The 16,113-nt window shown below is 42.5% G+C and overlaps 1 protein-coding gene across 1 annotated transcript; it reads right to left on the reverse strand.

Annotated features, from left to right (window-relative positions):
• On the reverse strand, positions 1 to 6,754 carry LOC141002426 (uncharacterized). The gene is made up of 6 exons (XM_073473795.1): positions 6,605 to 6,754; positions 5,075 to 5,374; positions 3,000 to 3,287; positions 2,533 to 2,640; positions 295 to 350; positions 1 to 132 (listed from the first exon to the last, which is right to left on the reverse strand). Exons 1-6 carry the CDS (start codon positions 6,651 to 6,653, stop codon positions 1 to 3), a joined length of 933 nt encoding a protein of 310 aa, XP_073329896.1. The 5' UTR covers positions 6,654 to 6,754.
• Positions 6,755 to 16,113: the final 9,359 nt, after the last annotated feature.

Here is a 16,113-nt window from a genome sequence, read left to right on the forward strand (position 1 = left end):
TCACGTTTGCAGGTCGTCCATTGTTTGATCAGCAGTGTCTGTGTGAACCATGCGATGAGGCACCAGTTTATAGAAGATTGTTGTTAGATTGGAGCGGTCAACAGGTCCTGATGAATCTGTTCCACGTCCTCCCTGCAGAAACAAAAGCCAAGGAAGTGAGCAATGGTGTGAGTTCTTTTGACTGAAACTCTGTAGGAGGATAACTAAGCAAACAATGCTAATAATAGCATTGCTTAGGAGCAGGATCATCATTTCCATTAAACATTAGTCAGGGTGTGTATTTGTGTTACCAACCTGGCGTCTGTATTCACATATTGTGTACTGATCTTCTGCTTCTCTGTTCACTGAATCTACACAGAGAGAAGAGTTAGAGATACACATCTTAACTTGTATTTAATTCAAACTTTATTCATAAAGCACTTTTCATAACCATGGTGACACAGTACTTTACATTTAGAAACATCCAAATAAATACTTCCCTGAAAGCAACATGATGCAACTTTCTGACCTTGAAATAACAGTTTCACTGTCATGTTGATGGTACAGTGTGTTGTAACTGAGTGAACGGTGTCTCTGTCACTTGTTTCTGCTCTCTAATGACAATTATAATGACAATTTGGACATAATGCTGCTTTAAAGAACTATAATTATCGCCTCATGGCTGTACGCCTGTGTGGCTGTACGCCTGTGTGTGTGTGTGTGTGTGTGTGTGTGTGTGTGTGTGTGTGTGTGTCTGTCTGTCTGTGCGTGTGTATGCATGTGTGTGTGTGTGTGTGTGTGTGCGTGCGTGTACGTGTGTGTGTGTGTGTGTATGGGTGTGTGTGTGTGCGTGCGTGTGTGTGTGTGTGTGTGTGTGTGTGCGTGCGTGTGTGTGTATGGGTGTGTGTGCGTGCGTGTACGTGTGTGTGTATGGGTGTGTGTGTGTGTCTGTGTGTATGCGTGTGTGCGTGTGCATGTGTGCGTACGTGCGTGTGTGTGTGTGTGTGTGTGTGTGTGTGAGTATACTTGGCAGAACCATGAAAGTGTTTAACGTGGATGTGATCTGCTTTCAAATACAAACACAAGCCGAGCCCAAGATCTGGAGCCAGAGCTGCAACTCCTGCAGTCATCACACTTACAAAGTGTGCACAGAGAACATTGTAATTTGGGAAGCACCACTGTGACAGATGATTTACAGGATACTGTAAAGTCTGTAAAACAAGAAGCTCTGTGTTCCCCCCAGCCTTTAGTTTAAATTAACCTCATCACAGGCTGCATTTATATCCCTCACCCGTCAATAACACTGAACAGATCCTAACTCTAATCAGTAAGACGTGTTCACACTGATATTTTTGCTGTGTGAGACCACACTGGATGCCCCAGCAGCGTGTGTGCTTGGTGTCAGTGACCATGGCAACAGGTTAGAGCAGCCACACTGGCCGCGTGAGTCGCACCTCCTCAGTCCATGTCAAGCTGCAGCGCCACTTCATCTAGAGAGCCAGAGTCTCGAATATTTCTACCGCAACATGAACACAAAAATAGACTGAAAACGACCTGTAGACAGTCGTATGGACGTCATACCAGGGTTCCACCACAGTCTGAATGTCTGTATCTGTACAATGTGTAACAGACATGGAGAGAATACACACAACAGGTGAAGGGCAGGTTTTTTCCTGTGCCCTCTCTTTCTTTATCTCCCTCCCTCTCTTTCCCCCTCCCGCTTTCTCGCTCTTTAAAGGAATAGTTCACTCTAGAATGAAATTCAGTCATCATCGTCTCACCCTCATGCTGATGAGAAGTCCGGTGTAGTTTCTTATTCCTCAAAGTGCAGCTAAGTGCAACGACGTCATTTAGTACATTTTTCTAGCCTAAACAGTCACTATACTATATTTGCCTGGAGGCACACTCCCACGTGCACGCGAGTCTCCCTCACAGCCGTTTGCACTACGGAAGCCGCGCCAGACAAGATCAACAGAACTCGCGATAGATACACACCGGTATTTACATCCTGCTGTGAGTTTCAAAGTTTCAAATCACAAGTGCAGGCAGATCCCTCTTGTGTTTGTGTGTCGCTCGATCGCTCACAGCTGGATGTAAATACCAGTGTGTATCTATCACGAGTTCTGTTGATCTTGTCCGGCTTCCAGTAAGTTTTGTTGGTACCTCAAACTGTTTAGAATAAGGACAAAATGTTGGTAGTTAATGTTTTGTGTGAACCACTGATGCGTTGACATTTGTACATGTCACAACAACATTTCTACAAACAAAACGTGTCATACCACGCTCACATTACATGTTCATGAGCTGACACTCACACACTCAACCAGAAGAGAACCGCCAAGAACAGCCTCTGAACTTCTACTGCTGTGTTGCACTTCAAAACAGATTTACACCAACAAGAACCAAACAGAGAAATACAAATGTGTCAGGATTGAGTACGACAGGTTGAAATGAAGCTTTAGTCCTAGAAATATTCAAATGTGTAGACACATGCACACATTACACTGAGACAAACTCTCATCCAGCAGTGACATTAAGAAAACAAATACTTGCCTTGTGTGTGTCGGGTTTTTTTGTCGAAACACTTCCACTTGATGGTACAAGCAACAAGAAGGACAAGGACAGCAAACACGATGGGGATTAAGATTCCAATGATGATATCTGTCGAACAAAACATCCAACATCAACAAATTACACTGGACAACATGTGAAAGACGAGTGTCTTTATAATATAAGATGTTTATCTTTTAATGGAGATAAAAGTTTAAGCTGAAGTTCGTGAGCAGGACCACACCACAGTCACTCCCCTTCTCCTGTCTGTCTCTCTCTGTCTCTCTCTTTGTTATAGGGGGTCTGCCAGCCCGGGAGCTGCTGTTGATCCCTCACCAAGCCTTCCCCACTGCAGCTGCTCAACACTTCATCAACATCACACTCATATTCCACCTCAATAAACTATCATGTACATCTCATTGATGGTGTTGTCCTTGCCCATTAAAAATCAGTGTCTGAATTAGTCTTACGATGTCTTTCACCGTCCTCTGTGATGTTCTGTCCCCCGCAGGATATGATAGCATTAACAGGAAGAGTCTTATTCTCAGCAGGGTTGGCAGCCACACATCTGTAAGAGGAGCTGAAGTCCTGCTCGTGTACAGTGAGAGGCAGAGAGAGATCAGAGCTGCTCTGGTTCACTATCACCTCGTCTTTGTACCACAGCAGGGTCGTCTCTTCAGCTCTCTCCACAGAACACAGCAGGGTGCAGCTCTCAGCACTCACATTCACTTTGTTCACTGCAGGAGTCGGGACAGACTCTGGAGGAGAAAGAGAGGAAAGAGATTCAAATGAGACAATATGTCTGACTGCAGAGCCTCGTACTCTGGTCCCACTCTCTGTTCACAAATGTTACTGACTGTCTTTTTGTGTTTCTCCCAGTTAAAGTCAACAGGAAACATTTTCAGGGTGATTCTAAATGCTATATCGTAGACAACTGGACTTTCAGCTCTCATCCAAGAGGCTTCTTCAGTTCTAACTGGAGGGGAGTTGCAGGCTTGGAACCCTGTGTGGGAGTGTCCTTACAGGAAACGTCCATCTTTTGTAATAAATTAGTGCCGAGGTGATAAGTGTGTGTGGGAATGACTCTTTTTCATTGGAATTCAATCAGACTGATTAACCAGATACTTCTGATTTCATTCATTTGTTCAGGTGGCACTCAGCTGTGCACCTCTGTAAATATTATCAGCTGATATTGACCTATCAGATGTATCGGTGCATGCGTATATGTTGTCAGTATCGGCCAATATGAAAACTTGTTGGTTTTAACAACACATTGCAGATAATGATGCTTTGGTGATTCATAATTGTTACATTTCCATTGTGGTTTACTGTTTCAGTGCACAGCTGTCATCTTAGATAATAAAGTATCCTGCCTCTGGTATATATCTTTGTCACAAGTGTTTGATAACTACATTTGACCTGTCACCTAAAAAAGTGTGTACATTTCAACCAATACACAGTATCCATATCAGAACTTTTCACTCCCTAAGATTGGTCGAGCTCTGATCCTGTCTTTATTTTTGACTCTCATATCAGCAAGTTCTCCCCCAACCAGTGGACCCGGAGAGTTTCTTCATGAGTTTGATGGTTTCTTTATGTGTTGACTTGATGAGCTTGTAGGGACCCACACAGGAATTTGTTCACTGTGGGATTTAAACTTGACTTTGTTTGTGAGATGCTCTTTGCTCTCTGAAGAAAGAAGCCATGGTCCCAAACCAGACTTTAAGTGCTGCCCCATTCCTATTTGTACCATTTCAGCCTCTTGCAGACTCTCTCACTCAAACACTCAACAGGTGGCGACAACTAAGTCTGTGAGGGCTCAGGGCTGAATCGGATTTTCTTTTTTTTTCTTTTCACACACCTGTTTACAAGACATCTTTAGATTCTAGATTCATTGTGTGTTTACTGGTTGTTTAAGATGAAAAGCTTTTGAATAAACATGGTGTCTATTTAGTTTTGTACAAGAGCTCCAAATTGATAGTTCAGCATCATTTATGAGACTGAACCACTGAACTGACTATCTCTTCCCTTCTTTAAGGCTGGTGTTCCCAAGGTGATCTGATGTAAATTAGATCCTTTTATTTGAGGTTATTAATAATTACCTCTGATTATTAATTTTCCTTTGAAATGGTGTGTAACACCTTTAGACCCCTTTGTGAGCTCTATACTGTACTTCGATACTACAATCTCACGGTGCTCTGGGATCAATATTTCCACAGCCTGAGTGTCTTTGCTTGAGATCTTCACTCGTCGTACATTAACTCAGCTGCAGTCTGTGCAAAAGTGTGTTTTCATTGAATTTCCCCCCTGCCAAAAATGTTAAACATTCTGGGCAGAGAGCAGACGTCTGTGACTGTGAGCTCATGCAAATACACCTGAAGATACAGGCCACTATCAGTAAAATGATGTTTGATGATTTATAATATTGACCTATTCCAGGGAGCAACATATGGACTGCTGAGGTCACAGACGGGGCTAGGATGCTATCAGAACAATGTTACCACCAACAGACTGGTCAGTATACGGCAAAGGAAATGTGACTTACCATACACTGTGACTCTATATGTAGCAGGACGTCCTTCAACTTTAGGGTCAATAGTATAAATCCCTGAGTCGTTCCTCTGCAGTCCTGTGATTGTAAAGAGTCCAGTGTTTTTGTTCCACAGAAGTCTGTCCTTGTATTTTCCCTTATATATAGTGATTTTCTCCTCGTTCACCATAGCAATATTGTTTTCTCCAAATAAGAGAAATCCATGTCCCTTCAAAGGGTCAGGTAGTGTGATGGATCCTCCCTCAGTGCCGGTCAGGTTCTTCTTCACTTCCTCACAATCAGATGAGATTATCACTGTAAAATAAAGAGATAACCAGTTAACAGAGGTTTACAATGGGCAGCTGATCCACTGACAGTGAATATTAGTGTCACTATTGCAGCCTTATGAAATGCTGTATACTCGTGTGTATCAAATCCCTGAAGTGTTTTTGCTGATTGTCACCTTTTTAATAATTAAGATGTACATTAGATCTGTGGCACGTCACTCAGGAGTGAGTCACTTTCTTCAGTCTTTCTACAGAGTTCAGCAGGGATCCAAACATTTTCTCTCCCTCTGATACTGTTTGTTACAAACTAAACCTCTACAAAAAATGAGATATTTAGAAGCAGCAAATGAGTTCAATCTTTCTTGAGGGGTAAAATGTGAGGTTCTGTTACACTTTACTGCTTCATGCAGCTCAACAGGGGCTGCAAGATGTTTGCATCATGTTTGTCTCTGTCACACCAACAGACACACTGGGCAGTGAAGCACAAAACATGCCTGGAGAAATGCAACTGGAAAATGCAGCTTTAATGCCTCCTTTACAGATCAAGTTTAAAGCAGCTATGATCAATATTTCTATATTAACAATGGATCAAAAGACTACTAGTTTGTGAAAGAAGTCTGTTGTTGGGATGAACCCATGCAGAATGACCACCTGACACAAACATATGCAGCATTGTAGCGTCTGCAACCTTCTCTGACCGTAAACTTTATGTTTTGAAGAATCAGAATTCCTTTATTGTTATTAAACAGGGAAATATGTGCATCACAGCAGCCAAAGGACAGTTCAATATAACAATAAACAATAATAATAATGATAAAAAAAGAAACAATATAATAAAAAGGTGAGAAATAGAATCGTATAAACATAATATGTACAAATATAGACAGTGTAATTATAAACAGTGTGGGCAGTGTGTTGTTATTTAATAAATAATAAATACAAGTATGAAAATTGCCCAGTTAGTACAAACCAAAATGACCAATGATCATGTAATAGTGCACAACTAATGCAATTAGTAGGCGAAAGTCAATCACATCACGAATTGCTTCCAAATAAGCATTTTCCGTCATAATAATATTGTGAATATTAGTTTAATAAAAAGTGATTCTGTGCCTGAGTTGTTGTTTTTCTGTCCTTGTCTTTTGAAGGTGAGGTTCGCCCAGGGCGTCATGCGAGCTAGAACCGCCACTGAATGTTCCTACAGAAGCGACAGAAGTCTTCAAAGCTGAAGTGAAGCATAATGAGCGAGGCTGCTTACCCATGAAGAAGAAGATGATCGTCTTCACCTCCATCACACAGTTAAACATGAGGCTCTTCCAGTGGCACTCCTATGTTGCGTTCAAAGGCACCATAACGCGAAGACAAGTTATTGATGTTGTTTTTGTATTTATTAATACATTTATTCAAACCGTACCGAGCCGAGACAAGCCGAGCCGGAGAGAACCCACCAGCTCCCACAGACAGACTGTGTTCAGCTCTCAGTCCGTCACAAGCTCCTGTCTCTCTCGCTGCCTCTTCATTCTCTCAGCTTCATCAAGTTCACTCTGCTCATGTTGTTGCTGCTTCATAGTACAAACTTTTATAATTAAACCACGGGGGACTTTTATTGTGAAGAATGTACGGGAAGTGAAACGTGTTGTTATGGAGTATTGTAACAATACACAGGGAGGGACAGTAGTTACAGACGCTGCTTGAATAAATGTAAATATGTCATATGTCATAAATATGTCATAATATGATTATGACGTCACCTGTACAGTAACTGGTGTTGATATAAGTCTGAGCACAGTACTGAGGTAAATGCAGAAACCAACTGTCTCAGCTTCTGTGCTCATCTTGTATCATTGGTTTATGTTTTCAAAAATCCAAAGCAGGTTTATCTTTAGTCTGAACATTCACTTCATTCACCTCCCAGCATGCTTTACATTAACATTTCAACACGGCACAGAGTATTTTCTGGTTATGTGACAATGTTGCTGATGTTGTGGGCCTCCTTGCTGTGAGGAGACAGTGTGACCACTGAGGCTCAGAGATGGTAAAGTTGTGAATAAAAGTCCCCGGCCACATGAGAAACAGGGATGTTGCAGTTCACAGTCAGAGCCGTAACCCCAAGGAAACTTTTCAGTTGAGGAGTTGGTGTAAAGACAAAGTACAAACAACAAACAAAGGCTTCCCGGCACTTCCTGAACATGACAGCTCGACATCCTGCAGTCATTGACAAGACTTACAGAGAAGAGAGCTGAAAGATGCACAGCATACGTTCATCTGTATTAGATTTAGAAAAACCGATACCTGATAGCTTTGTTGCTCCCTTCTGCTCTACTCTCTCTACTCTCTCTACTCTCTCTACTCTCTCTAGCTGTTAACTTGCCATGATGTCAACGACGGGGAGATAAGCCTGATTAATAGGATGGCTGTAAATGATCTCTAGCTACACTGTGTTTTCAGCAACGTATTGATCAATAGAATATTTAACTCAAAACAGCAAATGTAACATTTATAATGTACTGTAGTCTTCATAACAGGAGGTGTGGGCTGGGTCTGGATTGACTTGGCGTTCGGTCCGGATGAAGCCAAATGGTCTCGGGCCTGAATCCATCTCTGACTTATTTGCTTGTTTTTGCTTTTTGTTTTATTCTATTTTAAATGAAAATGAACATTTTCTGAATGTCTTGTTTTGAATGTATCTCTGTGCTCTTTTAAAGCACTGTGATGCCTTGTGTCTGAATGGTGCTATATAAATTGGCTCTAACGTGTCCTGCCTTTGAGATGATCTCTGACACTGTGTCTCTCTGCAGTTAAACACTTGACAGCAGTACAAAAAGCATAGTTCAGTGATAAATGAATAAATCTGTGAGTTTGTGGTTCTGTTCTGTGCACGTGGCATCTATTGTCTGTCTGTCTGTCCAGGGAGAGGGATCCCTCCTCTGTGGCTCTTCCTGAGGTTTCTTCTATTTTCTCCCCTGCTGCTGCTGCTACCCCTGGGTCTGAGGACAGAGGATGCTGATCACTGTACAGGTTGTAAAACCCACTGAGGCAGTGTGATTGTGATCATGGGCTATATAAATACAACTGATTTGATTTGATAAAATTCTATATGAATAGTCAGTCCATCCATCAAGCTGTAAATATCACATTCCTGTTCACAGCAGCATCTGAAGCACCATCCTCTGCACACTGTGCTCTGTCTTTCCCTTCTGCAGCATGATGTGTATTCTTCTTACTGAAGGGAAACCAGACGTCTCTTCCTGTCTCTTCCTGCCGACCACAGAGACGGTTTTCTGTCAGGTTCTCACCCTACATGCAGAACTGTCTATAATAAGTTTGTGTGGTCGGGCTAAACAAATACCAGAACACAAGCTTGTTGAAGTCAGTCCTATTCTTCTAAGGATCATCTCACAGTTTTGAGGTATGGTGCTGATGCAGATCGGTGCTCATTCAGTGAGTGATGAATGACTGTCAGGAAGAGTAAGAATGTTCTGTAGTGAATTAAAGTTAGCAGGAATAGCTGTTTCTATTGCTTTGCTATTTGATGCTTTATAACTCTTTATCTCACTGAATTATGCCATGTTCTGCCATATCAGTACTACCATCAACCCACTGATGAAGTCAGAGCTGCTTAGGAACAATCATTAACTTCACTACTTTAGCACCTTGGCTCTATAGTCATTGATTCCAAATGTCACAAGTGGAAACTAGCATCTCTTGGACCACAAAAACATGACAAGATGACATGAGAGACAACTGCTCCACTGTGAGGCAGTGTGACTGTGGTTGAGTCATGTGCTTTTTCATTGCTTAGATGAGTTGTCTTAATAGCTTCTTAAATAACAAGGATAAAGAAGAAAGCAGCTATATATTTTGTCACTGTTGAGTGATAATTAATGCATACTTGAAGGGTTTTGAGGTAAATACACAGGCTGCTGAGCTAATGAAGGTTTAGAGTAAGCATGGAACTAGAGACAGATGTGTTTTTAGTCAACTTCATATTTCCCTGTCACGTTTGAACTCAGAGCAAATGATTAGATACAAACAAGATGTACTGTCGCTGTCCAGCATTCAAGCCCTCTGGTTTACCACAGCCTGACATATACACGAGTTAAAGCACACCATCCTCAACCCAAGACAACTACACGTGGCTCGCTTTCATTTCTGCAGAGACCGACCACAGAGACGGTTTTCTGTCAGGTTCTCACCCTGCATGGAAAACTGTCTATAATAAGTGTGTGTGGTCTGGCTAAACAAATACCAGAACACAAGCTTGTAAGTACAACAAGGTGGTCAGGCTATACAAATACCTACGGAAGCCCTGAGGGGCAAGGGAGAAATTTCTTTTTTTCTGGTGCTCCTTTTCCATAAAACATTTGAAAATGGAAGTTTGATATGTGAACACTATTTATTTATTGAAGTCTCGTTACGTGAACTCTGCCTGCATCACGGTTGGGACTCACAATGAGGATACAGAGTGTAACGATTCTGTGAGAGCTGTCACTGACTTTATTTACAGTCTTTGGTAAATCATACAATCCATATCTCCAGGTGGTGAGGATGATCCAGATGAGCTGACTCGAGAAGGCAGAGTGTGTGTGCGGAGACTGCGTTGTCTCCAGTGCGCTCTGTGCGTTATCTCCAGTGCACTCTGTGCGCTTTCTCCAGTGCGCTCTGTGCGCTGTTTCCAGTGCGCTTTCTCCAGTGCGCTCTGTGCGCTGTCTCCAGTGCGCTCTGTGCGCTGTCTCCAGTGCGCTCTGTGCGCTGTCTCCAGTGCGCTGTCTCCAGTGCGCTCTGTGCGCTTTCTCCAGTGCGCTCTGTGCGCTTTCTCCAGTGCGCTCTGTGCGCTTTCTCCAGTGCGCTCTGTGCGCTTTCTCCAGTGCGCTCTGTGCGCTGTCTCCAGTGTGCTCTGTTTCCAGTGCGCTCTGTGCGCTGTCTCCAGTGTGCTCTGTTTCCAGTGCGCTCTGTGCGCTTTCTCCAGTGCGCTCTGTGCGCTGTCTCCAGTGCGCTGTTTCCAGTGCGCTCTGTGCGCTGTTTCCAGTGCGCTGTTTCCAGTGCGCTGTTTCCAGTGCGCTGTTTCCAGTGCGCTCTGTGCGCTGTTTCCAGTGCGCTCTGTGCGCTTTCTCCAGTGCGCTCTGTGCGCTGTCTCCAGTGCGCTGTTTCCAGTGCGCTCTGTGCGCTGTTTCCAGTGCGCTCTGTGCGCTTTCTCCAGTGCGCTCTGTGCGCTGCCTCCAGTGCGCTCTGTGCGCTTTCTCCAGTGCGCTTTGTGCGCTGTCTCCAGTGCGTTCTGTGCGCTGTTTCCAGTGCGCTCTGTGCGCTGCCTCCAGAGCGCTCTGTGCGCTTTCTCCAGTGCGCTGCCTCCAGTGTGCTCTGTGCATTGTCTCCAGTGCACTCTGTGCGCTGACAGCACAGTCGTGTCCACTGCACTGTTTTCACCCACAAACCACATGAAAACTAAAAATGTATTTGGTGAAACATGGACTATTCATTCTTTAACGCTTTTTGATTTAATCTTGGATTTCTACCATCGATTATGATCACTGGATCAGTTAGTCACCAAAGAGGCCGGCCCTCTCCGCTGCGCTCCAGGACAGGGAATGTGATAATGGCACAGCACTCAATGGGGAAATATTGATTTAACATTTGTGTTGGCTGATATTTTTACAACTAAAAGGTGTTTATGGAATAATCATTACACTTCACTATAAGCAAATACAAATACAGAAGTGCAAGTACGCGAGTAGCACTGCTGGTTTGAATGTTTATGAAAACGTGGATCGACATTTAACGTTTGATATGAAGTTAAATTAAATGTGAGATCCATCATTATGTGTAAAATAATGTCTCTCATGTTTAATTTCTGCAATCAGGCTTTAATTGACACTGTGTCACCAGTTTCCACAGTCTACACAATGCAGCCTCTTGTGGTCAAAATGAGTATTACAAAAACAAACTGGGTTAGGGTTAGGGTTAAAAACAAAAGCCTATGTAGCGACTTAAAGGAACAAAGGAGTCGCTGAGAGACTGAGGTTGGGCCTGATTGTCTGACGCGCTTCACAAAAGAAGTCACTGGGATTTCGAAAATAAGTTTAACCTTTTATTAACAAAAAAAACAATGATGATCAACTCATGATAAAGTGCACAAACTCATAATCAAAGTAATCACAGTGATCAAAGAAAAATAGTGTTCAACAAAAAATACAGCAACCCAGCTCACCCTCTCTCTCTCTCTCTCTCTCTGACAATGAGAAATGAACAGGTGACTATATTAACTAATATACCTGCCCACATAATGTGACCCGCTACCCCCCTACTCAATATGACCACATAATAAAATATCATAACCAAAACAAACAACACCAAAAGATAACAATATCCCTTCACCTTATTACTAGTAGAAAAACCCTACTAATTCTTCATGGCTCCTACAGCCTAAAACAAAAATTAGGCTTACAGTCCTGTCGAAAAAAACAGGACTGCACCACTACTCATATAAGATGAAAAGCATCCATGGTACTCCAGTGGAGTTTTCATTTCTCTCTGCACTCTAAACACAAGATGAATATATTATATGTCAGCAGGTTATGTAACATGATTGCCATGTTGTTTTTTCCAACCCCATCTGGTGTAAAACAGGGGGACCTGCTCTCTCCTGCACTGTCTGTTATCTATATAAATGATCCAGTACTAGAAATTAAGCAAGCAGCTATTGGTGTCAGACAGGATGACTTTACAGATGTCACTCTTCTACACATGGATGATATAGTTCTTCTTACTGAGACTGAAATTACCTTCAAGTTTTGTTGAATATTGTGTATTGTCGGTGTAGTGAGTGGAGACTGAAAAATAAACAATGATAAAACTCAAGCTCTGTATTTCAGCAACGTAGGAGGGCGCGTTGTGTTTGATGTGATAAAGACATAGTCAGTGTTCAGATGTGCCTAATGCTCACATTTGGTTCAACAGTGTGATTTCTGTTCCTTCTCTCTCATATTTTCATGTGATTGCTTTTTTTTGTGTCTGCAGTATCTTGTAAGCCCATGTTGGCTGGGTACCTTTTGGTGGAGATTTGGTCACATTTTCAGAAGACTCATAATAAAAACGCATTTGAACCAAACTTCATGAATGTTTTTGTGACAAAGTAGTTTGTGTTCCACCCATTCCATCACTGAAAACGAGAGCTGTAGAAATCATTGGAACTGAAGACTGCCATCATATACATGCTCTTTACAAGTGGATGTAAACCACAAAAATAAAAAAAGTTAACATGGAAGAGATGATAATCTTCATGTGATTCTCCACGGTTGGTTTGGAAGTGTCAGACTTCTGAAGACTCATGAAGGGACGGATCCAGGAATTTTTCTCACATTCTTAAACATTCTTTTGAAAAAAATCACAGCCACAGTCAGCCCTCCAGACCGAGACTTCAGTGAACTTTCCCCCAGAAAACAGCCTCCCTTCCCGCAAGTGAGAGTCAGACAGTGTCCTGTTTACTAATGGTGATTATGTAATTATGTAATTTAGAGCAGAAAGTGTAACTTTGACACTTTCCATGATGTTTGGTGGGTCAGGATCTCAATCACAACACATTATAACAGCATCCATATGATTATGAACAGTAGGCAGATACATGTTTCTATTCTTCCTGTGAGCATGTACCAGAACCTCTTTCCTACATGTGAACTTGCTAAGCCTGCTGTGACTCTGTGCACATACTCAAAAGAGAAAATACCAGTTATTGGGCAATTAAATGCCACAGTAACTCATGAGGGACATTCAGCTAAATGCTCATTTATGGTTGTTGAGTCAGGTGCTGCTTTGCCTTGGTTAAACCTGTTTGTTGCTCTGCATATGTGTATTGAGGGTAACAAAGTAATTCCTGCTGCAAACCCCAAGGGCTCCCCTGACCCTGACCCTGAGCCATCAGTCCCAATTGCACTGCCACCAACTGCTCCAAAGGTTAAGGTACAATGAGTTGGATGTGCAAAAGGGTTTGTGCACAAAATACATCTGAAACCACATGCCATTCCAGTTCAGCAGAAGCTGAGGAGGCTTCCTTTCTCAGTACGACAGGTTGTTACTGAGGAGCTTCAAGACCTACAAGACAGGGGCATCATTGGAGTACAAGCCTACCTTGACGATATCATATGTTATGGTACCACCCAGCAGGATCACGATGCCAACTTACGGAGGATGCTGCATGCCTTGAATGAGGCAGGACTCAAGTTGAACATGCATAAATGTAAGTTCAATCAGGCATCTTTGTCTTTCCTAGGACACACCATATCCAAAGATGGACTCCACCCTGACAAAGACCGAGTCAGCACAGTGGCTCAGGCGCCTGTCCCACATGACACATGCTCCCTGAGATGGTCTTGCATCGTGGTACAGTAAGTTAATTCCTGACTTTGCTACCATTGTTGAACCATTACGTGTCACTCTCAAAGACTCTACTGACCTGAGGTTCACTTGGACTGCTGAGGCTGAGTCCAGTTTTGCTGAAATCAAAAGACTGATACTGGAGAGCCCTGCTCTGGCACTATATGACCCTGAACTGCTGACTCAAGTGACCACTGATGCTTCTGACTATGGGCTGGGGGCTGTACTCATTCAGCTCCACCCAGACAACACCTTGCTCCATACTTCAATGTGAGGGATGAACTGGCCGTTGGTAACTCACTTATCATGAGGGGCACAGGTCGCTTGGTTGTTCCGGTCTCACTCAGATCCAGAGTGATAGATCTGGCACATGAAGGACACCAAGGACTGGTACGAACAAAGCAGAGACTTCGTGAGCTATATTGGTGGCCACAAATGGGCAATTATGTACACAATATGATAGCTTCATGTGTGTCATGCCAGTATACTGACAAGACTGCAAAAACTGCACCTGCACCACTCATACCTGTGGATCTTCCAAATGGACCATGGGAGAAAGTGGGGATTGACATTACAGGCCATTTCGACCAGGCTGCATGGGACTGTCGCTACGCTATAACTCTTATTGACTATTATAGTAAGTGGCCTGAAGTAGCATTTGCCCCAACTGTCACTACTGAAGTAGTCATTCAGTTTTCACTTTCTGAGAGAGAGAGAGATAAAGCACCTGCGCTCTAGTGTATATTATCTGAGAGCTAACGGAGCCATCGAGAGGTTCAACAGGGTGCTTAAAGAGTGCTTACAGACGGCTGACAAAATGCACAGACCATGGAAACAGAGTTTTTACAGAACTATCGGGCCACACAACATGCTACAACAGGAGCTACATCATTTGAGTTACTGAGACACAGAAAGATGCGCACAAAACTACATGTACTCCCTGTCTCACACAACATCAAAACACACCCACAGGTGGAAGAGACAGTAAAACAAAAGCAACAAAAGAGCAAAGAGTACACAGACAGAAAGGTCGGTGCAAAAGTACCTATGTTCCAAGCAAATGACACTGTGCGTGTCCGGAGACCCGAACATGTCCTAAAGGGATCATCCAGATTCACAGAACCCCTGACTGTCATCAAGAAAGTGGGACCAAACACTTACCTGCTCAGTGATGGTCGGAAATGGAATGCATCCAAGCTGGCGTCCTTCCCTAAGGAGGCTCTGATCTCCACTGGTATAGACCATGACACTACTTTTGATGGGCTTATGGTGCTTGAGAATGTACACCATAATGCACCAGAGCCAGGCCCAAGGTGGAGCCAGAGAACAAGAAATCACCACGACGGCTAACAGGTTTTGTTAGATAGAGGGATACATGATTATGCACTGATATATGAAAAGAAAAATCTTCTGATACTGTTCCCTAAATAGAAAATGTTGATACAGTAATGACTGGTGCAAATATGGGTTCCATACTGTTATAATCGTTTGCCACTGTTAGTTCATGTGATGCTGAGAACTGAGTTAAAAAAAAAAAATGTTATGTTTACTAGTGGTTAATCATTTCATAGAGTGCGTATAATTTAGTCAAAATATCACATGATTTGAATACAAAAAGTTAATGTTTATTCGTTTTAATCCTACATATCATCCTGGTGGAAGATTCTGTAATACTTATTAAGTTCCATATATTATGATACTCCTGCTATTCATTTATGATAGTATGATAGCAGTTGATATTTGTTCTTGTTACAAAATGCTGTTACCTTAAAAATGCTTTATTCAATCAGTCTGTGGAAGTAATTACTTCAAGAAAAGGGGAAATGTTGTGTTGTGCTATGCAGATGTGAACATAGAGGGTGCTGCAGGAATGTGAGTTGTACTGTAGAGGCTGCTGCTGTTGAATAGAAAAAGAGTGAATAAAGCGGGCAAGACTGAAGAAGCTCCTCGGCAAATTATTTCTACAAATAATACTGAACACCACAGAATTCATAATCTCTTTTTTTAATGATCTTTTTTGGAAAGCACTCTGCATGGCTCTGACTGAATAAATACACTACAGAGAACACAAGGGGGAGTTTGTGTTCATCAAGCCGTTCAGTGACCAACAAACCCCCTCCCATCAAGTGTGTTCAAGATGAGCTTCACAATGAACTCTGTGTACCAATATAGTTAAATTGAAACTCCAAAATTAGAACCGCTGACAGTAAGTCACAGCTTAGTGATGCTTTCACTTTTTGGAGCAGTAGTACAGGAACAAACGTTCCTTTTCAAAAAGTTAGAATACTATAAATATATAAAAGCAGCTGCTCTTCTGAGTGCACTCATCCCACTTTCATACGAGAGGATGAGGTAGAAGTTCCTCTATTTACAGATGTAAACCTTCCAGACCAGACAGGT

The sequence above is a fragment of the Pagrus major genome, chromosome 1 (genome assembly GCF_040436345.1).
Source record: "Pagrus major chromosome 1, Pma_NU_1.0".
Classification (NCBI taxonomy): Eukaryota; Metazoa; Chordata; class Actinopteri; order Spariformes; family Sparidae; genus Pagrus; species Pagrus major.